At 36.2% G+C, this 22,104-nt stretch overlaps 4 protein-coding genes across 7 annotated transcripts; 2 read left to right on the forward strand and 2 right to left on the reverse strand.

Moving 5' to 3' along the window:
- Positions 1-404: 404 nt before the first annotated feature.
- On the reverse strand, positions 405-6,159 carry LOC125202895 (lariat debranching enzyme). 3 transcript variants are annotated; one of them, XM_048101344.1, is made up of 11 exons: positions 6,014-6,159; positions 5,638-5,760; positions 4,504-4,661; positions 3,578-3,699; positions 3,103-3,296; positions 2,198-2,380; positions 2,007-2,125; positions 1,789-1,928; positions 1,233-1,352; positions 974-1,082; positions 405-767 (listed from the first exon to the last, which is right to left on the reverse strand). In XM_048101344.1, exons 2-10 carry the CDS (start codon positions 5,758-5,760, stop codon positions 1,000-1,002), a joined length of 1,242 nt encoding a protein of 413 aa, XP_047957301.1. In that variant the 5' UTR covers positions 6,014-6,159; the 3' UTR covers positions 405-767; positions 974-999. The 3 variants fall into 3 exon arrangements, with proteins under 3 accessions (XP_047957301.1, XP_047957302.1, XP_047957303.1); XM_048101345.1 differs by having other exon boundaries at positions 405-771; XM_048101346.1 differs by lacking the exon at positions 4,504-4,661.
- Positions 6,160-7,266: 1,107 nt separating this feature from the next.
- Positions 7,267-12,371, forward strand: LOC125201318 (probable beta-1,4-xylosyltransferase IRX9H). 2 transcript variants are annotated; one of them, XM_048099379.1, is made up of 5 exons: positions 7,267-7,407; positions 7,467-8,334; positions 10,293-10,542; positions 10,639-10,856; positions 11,996-12,371. In XM_048099379.1, exons 2-4 carry the CDS (start codon positions 7,511-7,513, stop codon positions 10,807-10,809), a joined length of 1,245 nt encoding a protein of 414 aa, XP_047955336.1. In that variant the 5' UTR covers positions 7,267-7,407; positions 7,467-7,510; the 3' UTR covers positions 10,810-10,856; positions 11,996-12,371. The 2 variants fall into 2 exon arrangements, with proteins under 2 accessions (XP_047955336.1, XP_047955337.1); XM_048099380.1 differs by having other exon boundaries at positions 7,277-8,334; positions 12,002-12,371.
- A 2,546-nt stretch (positions 12,372-14,917) lies between these two features.
- On the forward strand, positions 14,918-17,570 carry LOC125204403 (ubiquitin-fold modifier-conjugating enzyme 1). Its single transcript, XM_048103065.1, has 3 exons — positions 14,918-15,344; positions 15,768-15,829; positions 17,262-17,570. Exons 1-3 carry the CDS (start codon positions 15,012-15,014, stop codon positions 17,407-17,409), a joined length of 543 nt encoding a protein of 180 aa, XP_047959022.1. The 5' UTR covers positions 14,918-15,011; the 3' UTR covers positions 17,410-17,570.
- A 277-nt stretch (positions 17,571-17,847) lies between these two features.
- Positions 17,848-21,808, reverse strand: LOC125201502 (inositol-tetrakisphosphate 1-kinase 3-like). Its single transcript, XM_048099647.1, has 10 exons — positions 21,239-21,808; positions 19,973-20,054; positions 19,821-19,853; positions 19,535-19,655; positions 19,284-19,376; positions 19,085-19,192; positions 18,807-18,983; positions 18,565-18,620; positions 18,393-18,477; positions 17,848-18,278 (listed from the first exon to the last, which is right to left on the reverse strand). The coding sequence occupies exons 1-10, from the start codon at positions 21,454-21,456 to the stop codon at positions 18,208-18,210; spliced, it is 1,044 nt and encodes a 347-aa protein (XP_047955604.1). The 5' UTR covers positions 21,457-21,808; the 3' UTR covers positions 17,848-18,207.
- Positions 21,809-22,104: the final 296 nt, after the last annotated feature.

Genomic DNA, 22,104 nt, shown 5'->3' on the forward strand with positions numbered 1-22,104 from the left:
CATTCTAATTTATATCACTTGTGTTCGTTTGTTCGTATAATCTTGTGTTGATTAACAAATCACGAAATCTAACACATCTTAAACTTGGATCTTGTTAGATTCTGTAATAAAAGCTGTTGAAAAACTTCCACAGTTGGAAGCACTGTGTATTTGTATTGCACCTAAACATTGGCAATTCTTTACCACAATTGAATCATATGATGATTCCAGTGATGATGATTCTAGTGAAGGATTCAGTCGGAATGCTCTTGCAATCGGTACAAGTTTTAAAAAAACGAAAAAGAAAGATAGTTTATTACTAATAATTCAGTGGAGTGTGTGGTTCACTTATCTAAAATGGGATTTTAAATCTTGGACATCCTAAAATGATAAAAATACATATGATTAAAATCATACTTCGGTAATTCACCAAGAAAAGCAATGCATAGAGTTGTTAACCGGAACTTGTCATCTATTGGCAAGAATATTAAGTATGACAATATCTTCTACATACAAACTATTGCATAATGAATTTGTCAGGATTGCCAATATCTTCTACATACAAACTATGAGATCAACATAAGGGCTTGTCCCATTCCCTTCTCCAATAATGGCATGTCCACTTCGATTAGCTATTGGGAAGACTACATGTAGACAGCGATATCATGAATGTCGGTACAGCAGCTGACCTAGGTCCCGTCTTATGGCATAGACAGCGATATCAGTAGATCACGCGACCTTGGTGATTTCTATGGCATTAGTGACCGTCCAATTGCAACGTATGCATCCTGACTTGCGAAATAAGTGTTAAAAAAGAAGAATCAGTATAAACGTTCACTCTGGCTCCTCGTGTATACTGACGACACAAGACACAATATTTCGATACATGCACTTATTCACCAATGCTTTTTTTGTTTCATTAAAATCCTAGATTATCAACTTTATTGTAGGCACTTGATAGTAAGGACAGAAGATGAAGCCTACAATTAATTACCTGGACATTGTTTGATGAATTTCGTTCTATGTTTCTCCATCGTCAGATCCATTGAGTTCGTCGTCATCATCTATATCGTCAATTGGAATATCTTCACTACCAAAGGATTCTGCAGTAGTACTGGATTAAATTAGAACTGTTGAAAGCATTTATGATGTCATGACTCATACTCACTGTAGTTTGTCACAGTGATTTATATGCAAGTTAAGTAGACTGACGAGAAAATTTAAGCCAAGCATCATTTTTAGAAGTTACTTACCTTTCGAAAGAAGTGATCCAGAACTTTGAGGTAGCTCCCGTGATTCAGAATAAGCGTCGAGGCAATATTGAAGTCCTAGCAACTCTAAGAAAGCTTCGGTTTGAGGGTTCCGACAATGTCCTGCATTAAAAAGAAAATCAAAACATCATAATCAAAACCATTCCAATGTACAGAACTCTTCTGTGCCTAAAATACAATCTGGAAATAGTAGAATTTAGCCATTTGAGATATGTTCAATCTTCAATCCGTGGTTGTAGAAAATACTCGATTACTTAGTTTTCTCATCAGTAAAGCCATATCAAAGGAAAGCCGAGAAAACTAGGGTTGACATGATGTCAATAGTTTCACTAAAAAAAAGGTTGCCTTATTTTTGACCTGGTATCTAAATAATTGCGTCGATTATATAATATATTCTGAATCAAAACATATGACTGAGGTATGGTTAAATGATGCCCTGATTGTCACTATCAATGTAGTGTTGTTCTAACCAATAATATGAAACTTAATTGAGAGAGAAGAAGTGGCAACAGGCCTTTCTTGTAGAGGCAACACTCACCAGAGGGGAAATTGCTAGCAACAGACTGATGTGGATTATGGCAAGGTGCAGTTCGAACAAACTCAAAGGGTGTGCTCCCTCGCATTTGCAGCTTATTCTTAACAAACTGACGGCACTCTTCCATGTTGAGTTTAGCGTCACTATGGAGTTAAAGATGACCAATTTTAAATTAAAAAATCTGGCTAAAGTATTTTTTATGAGGAAACCAATGTACTAACCTAAAATTTGCACGCCTTCTAGTCCTAGGGAAGATTGGGTTGAACTTCTTTGTGATTGCAAGCCATTCTTCATCATAGTGGAGTTCATAAGGCCCTGGCTCTGATTCTATTTCAAAAATCTGTAACATTTAAAGAGTTAGCCGAGCAAATACTTCAATAATTTTCGTGAGAAAAAAGGGACAAGTAACAACCTGCAAAAAGTTTCTTCCAGGGAGGCACTTATCAAGGGCAAGAAATTTTGTTATAGAGCCACCATCGCCATGTTGAACCAGAGCAGGAAATTTGCAGTGTAGATGTGCGGAGAACCAGTAAGAAGGCCTCAATTTAGCCATCAAATCTGCGGCAGCTTGACTTCCCAATGTCCCTTCCGCAATCTGGATAACAAGTTTTAGATTTAAAGTAGAAATGATTGTGCAGATAAAGATGATCTTAGTCCTAAGTCAATCCTATACAAAGCACACCAATTTGGGAACAGAAAGAATCTTTGAAAATGTTTCCAAAGGACATAATGCATTTTGTAAGTTCGGCCACCACCATCAAAATATACTTAACTATAGCTATAGGTTGAATCTAAACCGCAGTACAAAAGACAATCTTCCCTTCATATTCAGAACCCAAGGATCCAGTACAAATTGAGATTTATATTTGACAACATGGGAAAACCTAATGATTGGGGGGGGGGGGGGGAAGGATATTACACCCAACCTTAGAAATTTGAAGGCATTTACAAGCACTTGTGTAGTACTCGAGAGATAGGTTAGCTACACATGGACAAAGACACAGCTCTCCAGATGCACAGATATGAATCACAAAAGGCAATTTGGAGTGAGTGAGCACAATAGTCTCAGTAGGAGACAATGGAACGTTAAAACATGAATCACCAACAAGAGTGTACAGGGGTATGTGCAGTCCTAGTAATTAAGTGTTAAAAAAAGAATTACTACATAAGAAGGGTGAATTAGTTATCCAATAGAATGGTTTAACTTAGGACTCGGATCTTGATCATATTTCACATTATGTGATGTGATTTCTTCACCAAGTATAAATTTTGAAAACTAAAGCATTAACACAAGGCAGAAACACATCTTCACCTTACCTCTTTCTCGAAAAAGGGTTTTTGACGTATAAGTTTTTTCACATTCCCATGGTCAGTAATTCCACAAGGCCAATCATGAGAAAGAAATATATCAATGGGCTCCTGCACTTGCACGAGCTTATGTACGTCATACTCGCGCACATGATATATAGACCTGATGTCTTGTTCATTGTAAGGCAGCTTCTCATAATGTCCTGTTCAGAAGACCAAGTCAGCCTGTGTTGTAAACCCACAAAGGTTATGCAATAAATGTATTTAGGAAATTATAGGCATTAAATAAAAGTTGTCAGGCAATCTCTACAATGTTCTTAATTCTTAAAACAACTTTCCAAAATAGTGCAAATCATGCAACATTGATTAAATGATAGCACAGCAATACTTTTCATAAATAGAAATATATGAACCTTTACAAAAGATTGCAGACATCACACCACCTACATCATTGAAAAGTGATCAGTGATGCAGATGCTATTACCTGAATAGTAGTGATTTGCTTTATAAATTCCAGAAAGTCCACCAATGCGAACATTTCCAAACTTGACTACTCCAGCAAATCCAAGAAAGTAGATTTGCGGTGCAGCCCATCCACCATAGTACCTGACACAGCAAAATAAATATAGTTGGAATCTGCATGAGATTGTGAGAAATGTATTATCTGAACTTGTTGACCTTATACATAAGGATATACAAAATTTAACGAACCTAGTTACATGTGGAAGTACAGGAACTGTGCACTAACAAAAGTGGAACAGAAAATTTATGTGAACATGTCAATAGGGACATAAGTAAATTAACTTAATGGATGGTGGTATAAGAAAATACCCTCACCTCCCCAGCAAACAAAACAAAAGAAAAAAAAACTGAAGTTTACTCAAAGGAGTCAATCATAAAGCATTCACTGGTTTGTTTTCCCCCCTAATGCCCCATTCTCATCATATGAATTATTGTTTTGAATTTTAGCACGAAACAATTTATGCAAGAATGGCACATCCCAACATGTTTTCCACATAAATAAATCGCATTCAATTTCAGAGTTAACCACCCATACACGTTGCCCATGCATAATCGGTTCCTCTATCAAAATAAATATAAAATGCACTGCTTTAAAGAGCCAACAAGTGGCTATGGGTAAAACTTAACCATAATCTGATATTTATTATATTTCCCGCAAAAGTAAAATAAGGCATAATCATTGGGATACAGGAATTATTTTATGGCTTCTCCTTTCAGCTGCTTGCTCTAAATTCTTTAATGAGAAATATATGAGGATAGAGTGTTTAACCAAAAACGTCAGCCATCAGATCAAACATAACATTCTAATGAAACGAATAAATATAAAACTAGCAACTTATGACAGCATTTCCAAGGTATTAATGCTACCTAATAAATATCTTTACTCACAATTCCCAAAGGTAGTTCGATGCTTCATGATTCCCACCAATGAATATAGTTGGAATGGGCGCAACTTTTTCGCCCGAGTAATACTTCCAGAAAGTTTTCATTGTCCGATACTTGGGCGGAACATTTAAACTGTCCAGATCTTTCTCATTCCGAACAGCCTGATAAAACAAAAATCATCTAATTGAATGCACTCTAAGGAAACTCCATTCCTTGCTATAAAACCAAATAACTATAGTACTATCTAACTTTACAAATTGTGTTCTAATTCTAAACAATAACATGTAGTTGAAATTAACAAGTGAGGAGACCACTATGTGTGTGTTTCTTAGTTTAAAAGAGCAATGTTAGAAGTCATTTCAGATCAAACATAGGGAAAAAAGCAGAGTAATGTGTAGGAGGGTTTCAGAATTTGAAATACGTTGACACCCAAACTTATTCATGTTCCTCAAGCAGAAAGAATGAACAAAACTTTCAGTCCTATGCATCAACACCGATTCAATGAAAGTAACAAAATAGGAGCAAATTTCCCATGGCTGTATCTGAAAAAGTATAGGAATATTCGTAAGAAACTATTTAAATTTAGTTTCAAAACAATTCCTAGAAGTGTCTGTGCAACATCTATGACTGCTACGAATCTCTAAAGAATAATTCTTAGAAATAATTCCAGGAAGCATAGTTAATAAACAGAACCTAGATCACAGTGAAACAAACTGACTCTGAAGATCATCAATACTATATCTGAAACCCTTAAGCTAGCATGTATATGACAGGCAGAAGATTCCCCAACTTGTGTGGCAAAGAAAATGTTAAGTCTAGTATTGAGTCATGTTCACAGCGCACAATATCGTGTTAACATGATCGTATTTTACTATTTTTAATGAGAACAGGAGGCTTCAAGAATCAAGATTCCAAGCTATGATATGAACCTAACATCGTCAATAATAGTATCTGAGACCCATTGACTATCATGGTTTCCAAATTCAATATCTTGCATATTTGACATAGAGTTCATGCCCAATACTAGTAACGCACACTTGGGTAAACACAACCCAATCATAGCACAAGCTATAGAAATACTCATAGTAGTTATAGCAGAAACATATTATTAATCATCGTGCCAATAATTGAAATTACCTGAAAGTCCCCGCAGCAAATGAGAAGATCAATTTTGGTTTTTTCGACTTCTTGCAGGTGTAAAAGAGTAGCATATACATTATCCAAATCTCCGTGCATGCATCCTTCTACTGCTATCTTCATCTACAATGATACTGGTCATCAGTAAATAAAAACAACAACAACAACTATAAAATTAAGAACACTACACTAACAGTAACAACAGCTTGAGAACCAAGGATTAGAATTTCAAGTGAAAATATTAGATGCATTGGTTGCATTCATTATTCAATGCTACACTTGAGCTCCGGTAATAAACTAGTTAAGACAAATAAAAATTCGAGAATCACAACTTGTACGGACGAATAATCCAGTAAAGCTCAAACTGATTAGTTACCACTGGAACGCGGGGGGAGGCCGACGGCCTTGGACGGTGGAAGGCGTGATTTCGCGGCTGGAGAAGGTGGTGCAACAGCTATTTGGCGGTTTGGCTCAACCCTAAACCCCAAATTTTTGTCATTTCGGTTTTACTAGTCACCGTTATCTTTAATTCCCCAACCAAGTTTGTATTCGATTTTAAATTTGAAAAATTAAATTTTAAATAACCGAAAAAAACTAGTACTACTAGTATCTAAGAGAGTTTTTGATAATTTTGGCACATTTGGAGATAATACAAATAGAAAATAGTAGTACTAAATTTTATAATATCAACTTGTTTAAAAATTTCAATATAGAGATTTTTTAAGTTGATTCTCATATGTACAAATACATCATACAAATTTTATTCATCTACCATAATTTTTTAAAATATAAAGAATAAAAGTAAAAAAAAAATGTTATGAAATTTAAATTACATTTTTATATACTAATTTGATAATGCGTGAGACATAATAGTACTTATTAAATATAATAACGAAAGTCATGATTTGCAAAATTAGTTGGGTGATAGAAGGAGTACTATTTTAATATTCATAAAATTTTAAATTAATTAAAAATAATTTAAATATCGTAAAACTATAGTACTTAACAATTGTCACTCTTTATCATTGGGTCCGTCTAACAATAAATGTTACACTTTATTTATACCATAAACGGTCACTTCATTCCTAACTTATTCAACTAATTTTTTACTCCCTCCGTCCCGCTTTAGCAGTCCCATTGACTTTTCTACACTCGTTTTGTTAAAATGATAATAAATAGTAAAAGTGGATAAATAATAAAGAAAAAAAGAGAATAATAATAAAGTAAAAAAGAGAATAATGTAGAGAAGAAATGATAATAAATAGTAAAAGTGGATAAATAATAAAGAAAAAAAGAGAATAATAATAAAGTAAAAAAGAGAATAATGTAGAGAAGAGTCTCATTTTAACAAAACGAGTGTAGAAAAGTCAATGGGACTGCTAAAGCGGGACGGAGAGAGTATTACATTTCTTAAAATTTTGTGCCAGTAATAAGAGCGACAATTAGTATTCTTTTAGAGTTTTAGTTAGAAAATAAAAAAATGCAGTGCTTTACATGCAATTATTTCTTTTTAAATGCTAACAACCTTAACATTATGTCATGGTATTAAAAAACAGAGTAATTAATTAAGAAAGTAATTTAAGCTGACACGACAGCGCACTTTAGCTAAGCGGTGCATGTTATCGTCTCCCTCCCATTCTTCATTCCCCACACGCAAAATATTTCCACCTGAAAATCAAGTTTCTCTCTCTAACTTCAATTAAAGCTGTTAAATTCCCTCTATTTTTCTTCCCATTTCAGCTCGATTGCGTCTTAGGGTTTCCAATTCAGGTCAGTGAACTGTTATTAAGCTGGATTTGATCCGCCATAACTTTCTCATCGCATCGCAGACTCTCAATCCCACGTTCTTCTGGATGCGATTTGGACGGCATAAATGGCTTCGATTCGGAGAACTCTTTCGCCGTACAACGACCGATCGCACCAGAACGGTCACAATACTGCATTCTCGCCGCAATCTCCGTCGCAGAAGCTGTTTTCCCAAGGCAGGACGACTCTCTCTCCTATTCGTAGATTTGTTGCCGGAGTCTTCTTCCGGAAGCACCAGCCTCGGAAGAGTTTTCAGTTTTCCTGGAGAAAACCGTTTTTCTGCTGCTTCATGTGCTTCTTCTTAGGGTTTTTGCTCGGCATGGCGCCCTTCAATAGCGAGTTTAATGAATTGAGGGGTGATTTCAGCAAGAGCGATTTCTCGTTGGAAATGAAGCCGGAGGTGGTGAGTGTTCATTGGAGCGCAGACGATTTAGCTTCTGTTGAGAAGCCGAAGGAGAATGATTTGTTGATCGGTGCTGTGGAATTAGGTGTGGTTGAGAGGGGTGATAAAACTGATATGACGAAGGTTTTGGATTTTGTGCCAGGGAAACAGTTGATTGTGGTCACTCCAACTTATAGTAGGGCGATTCAGGCGTACTATTTGACTAGGTTAGGACAGGTCTTGAGATTGGTCAAACCGCCAGTGTTGTGGATTGTGGTGGAGCTAAACGAGGCATCAAAGGAGACTGCCGAGATTTTGAGAAATTTGGGAATTATGTATAGGCATTTGGTTTGTGTGAAAAATACTACAGATGTAAAGGATAGGGGTGTGCACCAGCGGAATACTGCACTTGAACATATAGAGAGGCATAAGCTCGACGGGATGGTGTATTTTGCTGATGATGATAACATCTACTCACTTGAGCTATTTGAGAGCATGAGAGAAATCAGGTTGGATATTATAAGCTGCATTTTTATCTGCTTTTAACAACTATGTGTATATTACCTGAAATATCGTTCTTTTTCACTATAGGTGAATCATAGTATAGGAATATGATTGCCAGGGTAGTAGTGGCCATAGGATCATGAGGGTAATATTCAGACACTATAAAACTGTATAAAATATGCACAGGAAGAATTTACATGGTTGAATTTTAGTTTGGCAGTTGGAGAACATTTTTTGAAGTCAATGGTGTGAATGCTTTAGTGATGACTAGGCTATAACATAATGTAGTTACTCTTCTTTGCTGTGTACATTAATCATTGTTCTGGCTGTTGTTTTGCATTGTCATGTATGTTAGTATTCTGTGTCTTCAAGGCAAAGAATAGAAAAACATAAGGAACTTTGTTTAGTTTGCTGTGATCATTGACTCTGTTAGAGCATATCGGTTCCTAATTTTATGTTAAAGAATGTGGTTCTTATTCCTCTGACTTGCTTTATGTTTAGTTCAAATGTTACAAAATTTAATCAACGGCGTCTTCCTAAACAAATTGTATATGTACTTTAGAACAGCCAGGTTAGATGGTTTCAACAAATTTTTATTTTCATTTTGATAGCTTATGGATCTTAGGAAGCTTCGGAATGTGGCTTAAGTAGTCACTTTAAGTAGATTAATTTCATTTTTACTTGAAATTTTTGGAATGGGGAATAGAGTAGCTTTCTCATATCTCTCTATTTATCTGATATCGTACAACAAGATGTTGAAACCATTGTTCTATATTGTAGTTATGATCTGGTCAAATTTACTCTCCTTGTGTATCAAGTCTGCAAAACCATAGTGAGTTACATAAGGATAGATTACATGCCAAGTGCAAGTAGGCTCTTTTCAAAGAGCTAGCACACATTCTGTAAATGATGAGATTAAGTTAGGGACTGGGATAAAATACATAGGAGTAGACAGTTACTACTATAGAAACTTCTCTATCTATGAGGGACAAAATCGTTTTATTTCAATTTATAAGTAATTGTCTGACAGATGAATATGATCTCTTCTGGCATTACTTATTATGTTAGTAATGTGTTGTTATTGACACTTTGAAACACATTTGCCTGGAAATAGTTATGCATGTTTTCTCGGGTAATGGAAGGATGGGTTAACTCGGGTTATCAACATTGCAACTTTACGGAATATTATGGCTTAGACAGTCTTGTCCCATTCCATTTGGAAGTTGATAAGCATTTGAAATAATTGTGATAGGGATAGTTAGGCTCAGAAGTCAAAACAAGCCCTTCCAAATTATGTCAAGTATGAACTTGTACTTCCATACTTTGCTGTACTAGCTGTTAGTTCCTTTAGCTTCATTTCCAGCTTCATGTTTGTTTTTTCTGTATCATTTAGGCTGAAGATGTTTTTAATAGGTTATTTATGTGTAAATAGAGAATTTTTTAATCAACTTACACAAATAAAAAACAATAAGCATGTGTTTCATGATTGTTACCCCCATCATGTGATGGGATTTTTTGTACATATCACAAGTGATGTTCTTGACTGTTTCAGAATGAAAAGCATTGAACTATACCAAATTACAAATCCATAATTTGAGTTTTAAATAATTAAGAAATGAAAAGTTTCCCATTGGAATTGAAAACAATTTGGCTACAGTATTATTTTATATTGCTTTGTCTGTGGGTGGGTGGGTATGTGGCTTTCTGATTCTTTTGAATAAATTAATTATATCTATAAGAAAAGGGCAGTATTAATCTTTTTCACTTCAATTATGGAGAAGTATACAGCTCTTTGGTCCAAGGGAAACGTGTGAGTTGAAGACATCATATAAGATCTTTTTGTTTGACCATGACCATGACCAAGTTTTCAATCTCACTACTCTTCACTCAATCTCTCTGCTGTAGCATGAGAATGCTTTTTCTTCATTTCTCATAATTCCTTTGTTGTCTCGTTGCTATTCAGTCGATTTGGCACTTGGCCTGTTGGCATGCTGGCTCAAAGCAAAAATAAAGCAATATTGGAAGGCCCTGTATGCAATGGAAGTCAAGTAATAGGATGGCACACAAATGAGAAGAGCAAAAGACTCCGCAGATTCCATGTGGATATGTCAGGGTTTGCCTTCAATAGCAGCATATTGTGGGATCCCAAGAGATGGCATCGACCAAATTCACATCCTATCAGGCAGTTAGACACTGTAAAGGAGGGTTTCCAAGTATGTATCGTTTCATTTATAAGTGCTGTCATTTTTTTATCATATTCAGTTCAAAGATAATTCAAACTCTAATTGGAAATTATTACTGCTTTTCAGGAAACAACTTTCATAGAACAGATTGTAGAAGATGAAAGTCAGATGGAAGGTATTCCTCTAGGTTGTAACAAGATAATGAATTGGCACCTCCATCTAGAAGCACGTGGACTTGCATATCCTAAGGGCTGGGTGCTACCAAAGAATCTTGATGTAGTTATTCCTTCCAAGTGATATAATTTGACCTGATGGGATTACACGTCTCTTCTTTGGTCTGTGAGGTATGCCTTATGTCCTAAGCTTATTTTGGTTTGATCCATGACCATGAGACGTACTTCCTATCCCATGCTTATTTATTTTTTATTTACAAATCCTAAGAATTATTCTGAACTTTTGATGGTAAATATACTGTCTCAGTCAAAAAGTCTGGCGATGCATATGCCTAAGCTGCTAACTGATGCTACTACTCCTCGTACTGTTCAAATTGATTATTAATATTTTTATGCGATTGCTGTCTTCCACCCTCTAGAACCTAGGGAATTTCCGTGGGATAAGTGGGTCGTTTTTGCTTGGGGTATAGTAAACGAACCAATCTCACAGATCTTTTATGGATACTAGTAAGAGCATGCATCATATGTAGTAGAATTTTTAATGTGTAGTTTATATAATTGTAATGAAAATTTCTGATTGTACAATGCTATTAGGATAATTGTTACTCCCTCCGTTCAGGCATTTCTTTTCGGCACGGAGTTTAAAAATGGCGTGTTAAATGGATGGTGAAAAAGTAAGAGAGAATAAAGTAAGAGAGATGAAGAGAGAATAAAGTAAAAGGGAGAATAACTTTTTGCCAAAAATAGAAATGACTCAATTAACTTGGAATTTCCCGAAATAGAAAAATGACTCTTTTAACATGGAATGGAGGGAGTACTAGACTATATAACCTCCCAACAAATTATTAAAACCTTCATGATTATGATATATGGCAGTGCTTTATTACTTCAAAAGGGATGCTAGCCTTTCAGGCGTATTCTTTTGGTTATCAAGCGTGTATGCTCAACTAAAACAAAGTTTGTCAACGCTCTTCTAGAAATAAAGGGATAAAATAGGTAAAAACCAATTTGTAAGAATAAGCTCTTTTATTACATGTGTATTCATTCAAAATTGCAGAAAATTGGAAGAAAATGTATAGTTGATTAGATTAACGTGTTTTACATCCATGCATATAGTTACAGGTACCTCGTTTCTCCTTTATCTTCCTTCAGTAACGTAATTATTGAGTTTTGGAATTCCAAAGCTGGTGTCAACCATGACCCTGATAGAAACTCCGTAACTAACAAAGAACATAGAGCACTTGCCAGCATGATGATTTAATTTGGCCTTATGGCATAGTCAGCTGCTTGCTAACACTAGTTTTATATAGTTGCAGTGCATCGTCATCTGTTGGAGGTGATTGTTGACTTGAAGCCAAAACCAAATCAGCACGTCCCGCTTTTGAGCAGGAGACTTGTAGAGGGAACAGCAGCAGCCCCTACTTTCATTTATAATTTTTTCATTTCTTTGAGAATTGTTTGCTGAAACAACACTCAGTTTTGTGGTATAGTTTGTATACGTGTTAAGAGGGCCCGTCGGGGGGAGGATGCTGCGTCCATCCTGTGTTGTGGGTTTGTATGAAATTTGAGTTGATGATTGCAGTAATATAGGAATTGCCTCACATGAGGTGACACAGTTTCTTTGTCTATATTGTAGCCCTTTTTATGGTGTTATAATGCTAGTCATCACAAGTCATTATAGAGGAACTACCATTTTATTTAAAGGAAGAAAACCATTTACATTGATGAAATTGCTTATTCTAGATCGTCTGCTTCGGGATATGCTGTTATTGTTATGAATATGATCAAGTATTATTTCCTTTGTTTATGAAATAATGACTCATTTTGATTTTACCGGATATGCTGTTATTGTTATGAATATGATTAAGTATTATTTCCTTTGTTTACGAAATAATGACTCATTTTGATTTTACCGTTTTGGGATATCTATGATAGGACAAATATTTCATTAACTTTTTTTACATAATTGAATAATTTCTTAAAACTCACGTGATTATATTTTAGGGGGTGACTCGGTTTTCTGCCGCTTGAATTTTCGATTGAATTTTTGTTCTTTGTGTTCTGAACTATTAAATTTTTTTAATTGGGATGTTAATATTTCATGAAATATGATTTCTCAAGTCATATTCATATCAAATGAGATATGAATGAAACAAGTTCGTTCACCTTATATAAATATGATTCATAAAATACTTGTCACAAAATTTGCACAGAAATGTAAAGTGAATTTTAGATGCTTGTACAATAACACGGCCTTCTACTATGACATTTACACAAACTGTAGTAGTTATACAATTTACTACTCTTAGGGCATGAATGGTAGGGGGTAAAAACCCATAAAAGGCAGCGTTTGATTTAGATGACCCGGAATAAAAATGTCGGATTTCGCAGGAACTGATATTAGTTTCGGTGCTTGAGGCATTTCACTATCGGCGAAAATTGGTGGTATAATTTTTTCTCTACTTCTCCGAAAATCTGCATTGGATCTTTATACCTACTTTGCCCTCTCACGTACCCACAACAATACGATTAGCATGCAGTCATTCGTGGCAGCGAATTCAGCAGGTAAGGCGGTGCTGCTATTAATCCCTCATTGTTTTACCCCCTATGGAGTGTAAAAGAACACCATCATCTATGGCGTGTACTCATATGAACGAGAGGCGAGCAGTTTTGAAAAAGATAAAATGATACCTGACGGACATTCCTCGTATGCGCTGAGGGAACCAACATAGGGCCAAACCCCCGCTCCTGCGGTGGGTTGCCTAGGCCAGCTGCCATTTATACATAGGATAGGAGAGTTGAATAGGTAGTAGGGTGTTGTTGTCATTTCCTTCGCAAAAGTAAGGCCATTTTAGTCATCACATAATGTAGTATAATGTTAGTCTACGACACTTAAATCATATCAAACAATAGAGTAGTATAAGCATCTTCAACCAAACATCAATTTACAAAGAATTGCTATCCTTAATCATGAGAAAAACGTGTTATCTGTAAACTCAATAAAACCTTTTTAGCGAACCAATCACACCCTTATGAAGAAAAATATAATGATCCACAATCAACACATCGCAATTGTGTCATCGATCAAACAAAAAACAATACCGAATTGAAATAAAAGCGTAAAAATAAAATAGGATTGTATTTCTAATTGATTGCTCATATTTATAAGACTAACCTAAACTAATAAGCAAGAGATATATGGAAAAAATATATTAAATCAGTATGAAATAATAAAGATATCGGGAGATTTGTAGAGATATTCCCTTTATCAACTATAATACCCTTGGTTGATATTACGGACATTGTTACAATAAAATATTGACACGTAAATTTGACAATTGTTAAATTCGTATATATCCGTATGGATTATTATGATATAAATTTGCAACATACAGTAATTAATTGTAGGAGTATAAATAAAAACACGCAATAAAAAAAAGAGAGATTTCGGAAAAAATGATTAATTTCGCTGACCTTTCGAAAAATGGGATCAAGGCATGCGGATTTTTCAGAACAAGGGTTTTTCTCTTTTTTCTCTTTTTTCTATTCATTTTTCTTATTACTTCACTTACAAAATATATGAAATGACCAAACTATCCCATAAATTATTGACCACAATTCTATTTGCAGACCTACTTGAGTGATGTATTTGCCCTGTATCAGTTCGTCGCAGGAACATGATGGCATGCTGCGCTAAGTTGGCTACTTGATCACTCAGTGCAATCTCGCCAATACCTTAAAAAACAATATCATCAAAAACTCTCACATTTATCTAGGCATCTTTTGGAGGAATCATAACATGTCACATCATCACCTAAACATAAATAAGATAGACTAAATAAATGAATGTGCAAATCCTATACCATCCAGAGCATACACTCCATCTCGAACAATTTCACATCTGGTGCTCAGATGTTGCATAGGGTTGCGTGCAGAGAATTAGTTATCATAATTAGATGCAGGTCGAGCTCTGCATAGGGCATAAATGAATTGGGGGTGAAAAATATTAGAATTAGGGTGAATATATTATGGGATAATTTGGTCATTTCATATATTTTGTAAATGAAATAATAAGAAAAAAGAATAGAAAAAAGAGAAAAACTCAAAAAACCCTGGTTCTAAAAAATTCGCATGCCTCTATCCCATATTCTGAAAGATCGACGAATTTAATCCCTAATTTCGAAAGGTCGGCGAAATTAATCCCTTTTTTCCCGAAATCTCTCGCTAAAAAGAAAAGGAGAAAAGGTGTAAATTGATTGGGCAGTTGGAAGGTTTTTGGAAGACAAAAACAGCTGAATCAATTCGGGTCGGAAATCCGGGTCAATCATGGAGACTTGGGATCCGACGACGAAATCGACGCTGACGCAGATCCCTCTCCTGTCGGTGAAGGCCGGGCCGCGCGACGGCGCCGCGTGGACGCAGCGGCTGAAGGAGGAGTACAAGGCGCTGATCGCCTACACCGCCATGAACAAATCCAAGGACAACGACTGGTTCCGGATCTCCGCCGCCAACCCGGAGGGCACCCGCTGGACCGGTAAGTGCTGGTACATCCACAATTTGCTCAAATACGAGTTCGATTTGCAGTTCGACATTCCCGTCACGTATCCCGCCACCGCCCCTGAACTCGAATTGCCCCAACTCGACGGCAAAACCCAAAAGGTTCCTTTTTTTCTTTTTCTTTTTGATTGCTTCGTTTAGTGTGTGTTTTTCATTGCTTCGTTTAGTGCTTATGTGTTTTTGTATTGAATTGGCATAAGAATTCTACATAATTGAATTTGAAGGAAATTCAATTCCAAATCCTGTTAAAATCATATTCATATAAAGTGTGTGTGCGTGCTCATTGTGTGTGTGCAGTGTGTGGAGGTTCAAATTGTGGAATTGGGAGGAATTGAAATTGTAATTCAATTCCTAATCCAAATATTGTGTGGTGCCAAACATTGGAGTTGGGATTGAAGGCTCCGTTTCTAATTCCGCAGAATCAATTCCATGATACTGAGCGGAGCCTTAGTTTGTATTTGTTTTTGTGAGTGTTTCTATCCCTCTTTGTTGATAAGGTTTGTTGATTTTGTGTGTGTTGTGTAGATGTATAGAGGAGGGAAGATATGCCTGACCGTCCACTTCAAGCCGCTGTGGGCCAAAAATTGGTAATTTTTTTATGTGTTTGAGCTTAATTTCATGTTTTAGTCTGAGTTGTTGGATTGAGTTTCTGGTGAATGGTGATGAGTGGGATAAGTATTGATTCTGTTTGCAAGGTCTTCTTTGATCTATAGAGAACTTGTGTTTTCGATTGAAATTGGGGAAATCTTGATTGGGAGTGCGTCGAATGTGGGGGGGTTTTTGGAATAGTGGTAATGGAATTAACCACTAACAGATGGGGAGCTTCGTATCATCCTAGATTTCTCAGTGCTGATTATAGATGAATGGATTTTTGGTTTGATGCTTATTGTAAACCTTATTATATCCACAATATCGTGTGTTTCATGATTTAATCGTCAACTAGCTTTTGTATCAGTCTTTTTGACAGTCATCCAATACTAAATCCAACCCGCAAACTGAATTCTGATTACAGTTGTTTGTTGAACATTGGTTTCTGTAGTGAATGATCAATCCCACCCACGAGTTCAAATACTTATAAACATTACCCTCCGCAGAAAACAATTCTGAGCGATAATAATGAAGTTTTTGTTAGTAGCTTTTTAGGAGTTAGTTCTTAGTTCTTTGGTGTTTTCTGTTTTTGGTCTGAGTAGTTGTGGTGTTAATCTTTAGTTTCACGATACGAGTACCATTGATTTTATCATCCCGTGGGTTCAATATAAGAAATTGGTAGGTTATTTCATATACCATATCTGTGAAATGAATCATTTGGTTTATCTGAATTGTAAGACTTTAAGTCCTCTTTCGTAAGTAGGCATCCAGATCCTACCTACAGATAGTTTTCATAATCATCTTATGCAGTTGATCCCTCTGTGGCTCTGCCCTATAATTAAAGTTATTATTGCCTAGTTATGTTTAAAGTGATTCTGTTCAAGTTAACAAGAATAGAACATTTGGGAGAGAAAATACAAATGTGGATATCTAAATAGCAAAATTGGCCCAAGAGCCTACATAGGACCCACTAGATGCCTGTAGCTGATTGTTTTGTTAAAATTTGTGGTATCTATTGCCATTTGTACATAAGAAATGGTGGACTGGTACAATAGCGGTCACCACCACGGAAAATGGCTACATTTACTATAATAATCTCTATTATACTTCCTATTGTGTGAGAGCTACTAAACATCCAAATCTATGTGTGAAAGGTGGTGCCCTCTGCTATTTCTGTGAGAGGTTTATAAGCTTGCACATCTCATCTCTCGTGAGTTAATCCACCATGATCTAAGATGAATTTGACATTTTGGAACCATTCTTCGCTGCTACTTTTATTCCATGAGAAATATTTATAAAGCCCAATGAAGACATGCTTCCACTGATATCATGATCAGTTTATGTTTTTGTGGTTTCTATTTAGGAAAGAACATTTTGTTCACAGACTGAGTGATCATTCTGACTCCAATTTGTTTTGTTCTACTTTCCCAGTCCTAGGTTTGGCATAGCACATGCACTTTGCTTGGGCCTTGCGCCATGGCTTGCTGCTGAGATTCCTATTCTTGTTGATTCTGGAATGGTCAAGCACAAAGATGATACGGCCGCATCCAGTGAGTCTTCCGATGTAAAGGCTGTGTGAGCACTAACTAGTCCATCGTTAACGAATTCTACAGTGTGCTAGTCTTAACTTTATGAGACTAAAATATCCATATCATGAAATAGATGTGAGGACCTCTTAAAATGGATGTTTTTAACTTTTCTCTTTATAGTTTATTCCATGCTGAGCTCGATTTCTTCGTAGTTACTCCCAGATATCTTATCGCGTAGGTCACGTTTAAACAAACTATACACAATAACAAGTACTTTATAGCACATGTTACCAAATCTTGAATCCATTTCGTAGCATATATTGTTTTGTTAGATAGGTCTTATTAGCATATACTATTGAGAAAAAAATTGATTTATACTATCATATAAAATATGAAGTTTTTAAGTTTAAGTTGGGAGTTAATTTTGTTTGAATAAGTAAAAACATAAGTATATCCATGAAAAAAATAGTAACAGAAGTAGCAAAAAATGAGATGATGAAATGCTAAACTATAAAGAGACTTTATTTACATGGTGCTTCTCTAAGAGAAGGATTTACAGAAGAAATGCTAAACTATAAATTAGAAAAACACATGAATAAACAAAAACTCGAACATTATTAGACAAGGACACGGAGTCGCCAACGAGATTATCGCCCTTGAAGCGATGTCGAGGATCAGAGCAAGAAGGGAACAGATTATCCGTATTCTTTGCACTTCAAATGACACCATTGCTTACCACCTATGCAGGCGGCTTCGCTTTTTTCAACTGCTTGTTTTGGATCTTGTGCAGCACGAACGAGCTTTGTTTATACATCATTCGGAAATCTCTTGCCAGGTTTTCCGACTTTTTATTTGCTTTGAACAAGGCTCAAAAGGAAATCTGTAAATATATGCTCATATTCGGGCATCTTCCCATATCCTGCATGTCGCAAGAAACATTTAGATCGGGATTAGTGTGTTTCTTTTACGACTTCTTGTCCATCCAAGGGAAAGAAAAACTATTAACAAGATGTGACTTGGGTGTGTTATATACCTGGAAAATAGTTAATGTCTATCACGTAGTAACGGTCTTGAGTTCCATGCTCACGAATTATATCCAAGTTGAACAACCGGAGACCCTATTTCCGAGGCACAAGGATTAGAGCTCAAGAAAGTAGCAGTAAGTTGCATAACAGACTCAAGTACAAAATGGGCAAGAAGAATACCAGCCGGTGTCGTAGTTCTTTAGCCAGTCTCTCAAGTAACGGTTTTGGAGGGAGCTCTGCAGAGATAAAAGTACTTTTTAACCCCTTGGCATAAATTTTCATAAATTCAACCCAGGCAGAAGATGTTAACAAGAACCACCAAATATTCGAAGGTGGAAAAGGGAAGATAAATGGATTTTTTCACAGACCACATTATACAATCAAATGCTCTAAGCTCATGCATGAATTGCAAGTCTACCTACCGGCAACATGAGGATCCAAGTCTGCTTCATCAGCAGATGCAGCAGCACAAGATACTCTCGGGAAACGATAAACACCAGCACTTGCTTTCAGCTCACGCTTACTGACATCTGGCAACGAGAAACGTCTGAGCACCTTTATTGCTTCACCAACAATATAAACTTTGAAGAGGACGCCTCCTAAATCACAAGAAAGGAAAATATTCAAGAGACAGTCAACACATTTCTCCATGCTAGCCACTGAACAGGTAAGGGAAAACAGAGGAGCTGTGATTTCATACCGTGATTAATAAATTCCTGCAGGACAAGTGGGGGTTCAAGCTTTTGGAGGGACAACTCGTCATACGCCAGAGATAGTTCATGTGACTTTGCAAATAACGGCTTTGCCACTAAAATATACACAGATTGATTACTATATTTAAACATTTCATCCATGTAATAGCCAAAGCACAAATATATTTCCATATCAAGGAGACATACCCAGTGGCAGCCTCAACCCAGCCATATTCACAGAATCAGGAATTGATGATGAATCTTTTTTGATAACCAACTGTTCAGGTACACCTACTTTACCTGTAAGACAAAAGGACATGAGAGATCAGTGATTTTTGCAAAAGCTGGACAATCTATCTGTTTGTGGCATCCACAAATAATTCTTATACCGAGGAAAGAACGAGCTTAAAAATGAAAGAAAAGCCTTATGTAAAAATTGCATGCCCATAAAAGATTACCATAGGGGTCTGACAGATTCAGGTCAGCAACAACCTGGAGCATAGACTGGCGGCTGTACACATGCTGTATGGCATCAGGAGGATCAAGAACTGTGACGTTGGGATGTGTTATCCGATAATCCTTCAAAAAGAGTAAAAGGGAAGGATGAGAATTGGCCCTAGGAAATTTTGTCTTTAAATCCACAGGTATGGGTCCCTCATTTAAATATACACTGAATGACCAATTAGGCTACTTGGGAAAACACATTTTCTTAACATGATTGAGACACTGAATGATGAGACCAACCTCAAGTATGGATCGCCATTCTTTTCCAGATAACTGCATGACAAGAATGGAAGTTCCATGTATAGATTAACTATCTCACTTTTAAAGATAAAGAATAAAAGAGTATCAATCAAGACACTGAATAGGGTCTACAAGGCACACAGAAAACTCACCTTATGTAACACAATGTCAAAGGGACCTTGATCCGAAAGTGGTTTACTAATGTCGATAGCCACAAAAAGAATTCCTTTATTCCTGCATTTTTTTGTAACTGTATTCAATTAGCTAATAGTGGTTCAAGTACTACGCTACGCAATTATAGAGCAAAAACAGAAGCACGTGTACATTCCATGAGGGGACTCGTTAATCGTTACCATTCAAATTATTTATAATTTCCATATAAAAGCATAAAAGCGATATTGTTGTTTCCTTCTCATTCACCTAGCTAAGATAATATAGAACATGCACTCTACGTTGAATCTCAAGTCATCAAGTATGTTGGGGTTTGGAGAGCAACAATTGCCAAATACTTGCAATTTTCTTATGCAAGAAAAGAATGAGTTAGAAGGAAAAAGATACTCATCAATTCCAAAGAAAGCTTTGGATCTATCACAGACCAAGAATAGTTTAAATGCCAAGAGGAAATAGATCATGGCGGCTGATAGAAAAAGCTTGAGTAATCATATTGTAATAACAATATAAACATCCACTTAAGTTACTACGCACAGAAGGACAAAATTAACACATTGTAAGACATGGAGGGGTAAAGAAAGTGAATATAATTCAAGAGAAACTTATAATATCTGTCACTGAAAGCTAAATAAATTCATTCATTCATGTCAAATCAAGTGTCCATTCCCTTCAAGACAGGAAAAAAGGACAGCTCATGAATAGAGTACTAGAAATTGGAAGAGTACGAAAATCAGTGAAAGGGACAAGGACCATATAATTTCCTCAATAATATCCTATATGTAAACACCAATAGAACATACACCACAAAAATATCTATGAAGATTTGACTTCATTGAGAATACATCTTCAAAAGTAATATTCCTGTAAACGATAACCAGGTTCAATTTTCCTCCAAAATAGACTCCATAGAAGATATAAGAACATTACATAAGTAGAAAATCAAACAGAAACTTATGAACAGAACCAATCCCAATTTTCTCCATAATAAAATCTAAAATTTGAAAAACGAAACAAATTGATCACGTTTCAATTCGAGCGAATCTTACACAAACAGTTTCAGCATTAATCAAACAGCAGAGCTGTTACCAATCATTCCCCTGAACAGTAATTACACATGTTTTTGTTTTATCTACAAACAAATATCCTCGATTTCCAGATTTTCACCAATAATTTCAACTTTAAAATCATACCTACATATAATTAGATAGATATATATCGGAACTCTGAGATAAAAACAAATGAATTACCTAGCTAATCCTTCAAGCTTGGGCTGCAGAAAGCTCTTAATCTTCTTGGTAGTAAGGGCGTAGCCGACGACGACAGCCTTTGGAGAAAAGCCTCCACCGATCGCAGCCGCCGAATATCTCATCTTGGCCACCATTTTCTCGTCCTCCAGCTCCGTGTCTTTTATGACCTCTTCCTCCTTTTCTTCTGTGCAGTAGGCCAATTCACCACCCATCCTCATCACCAACACCGATTACCTAAATATAGATATATAATAATACAGGTATTCAAACGCACACACCGAGATTCAATCCCCTTCCTCCAACAAAGCCAATACAAATAAAATTAATTTCGATTTCGCCAAATTCGCCTCGTTCGCGTTGATTTATTTCTCAATGAGGCTTCTCTACAAATGTCAGATTGTGTGTAGATTGGAAAATATGGGGCTGGAATTGGCGCGAGAGAGCGGAGATTTAGACAATAAACGGGTAGAGAGAGAGAGATAGAGAGACGGCGTTTGATGAGGTGTAGAGCGAAAGCGTAGAAGTGTAGAAGCTGAAATGCAAGCAACGCGTGGAGCGATGAAGACGAAGAGAAAACCTACGTATATATATACATACAAAATCTGATTTCATGGATCTGTTTGTATCTATATGGTGTATCTATTCACATGTGTGTTGAGAGGCAACTGTAGAACGCGCTGCGCTGCTTACGTGGAAAACACTTGCTTTTTAATTTGTTGCGATTAAATTGCATTTTATATATTCGAGTTAACCACATTTCGTAATTAGACTAAGAGCATCTTCAATGGGGACGGATGTCCCTCGCCCTTAAACACCTCCTGTCACATTATAAGGACCTCCTACAATACTGTCACGTCATAAGGACT

This window comes from Salvia hispanica, chromosome 1, assembly GCF_023119035.1.
Source record: "Salvia hispanica cultivar TCC Black 2014 chromosome 1, UniMelb_Shisp_WGS_1.0, whole genome shotgun sequence".
NCBI lineage: Eukaryota > Viridiplantae > Streptophyta > Magnoliopsida > Lamiales > Lamiaceae > Salvia > Salvia hispanica.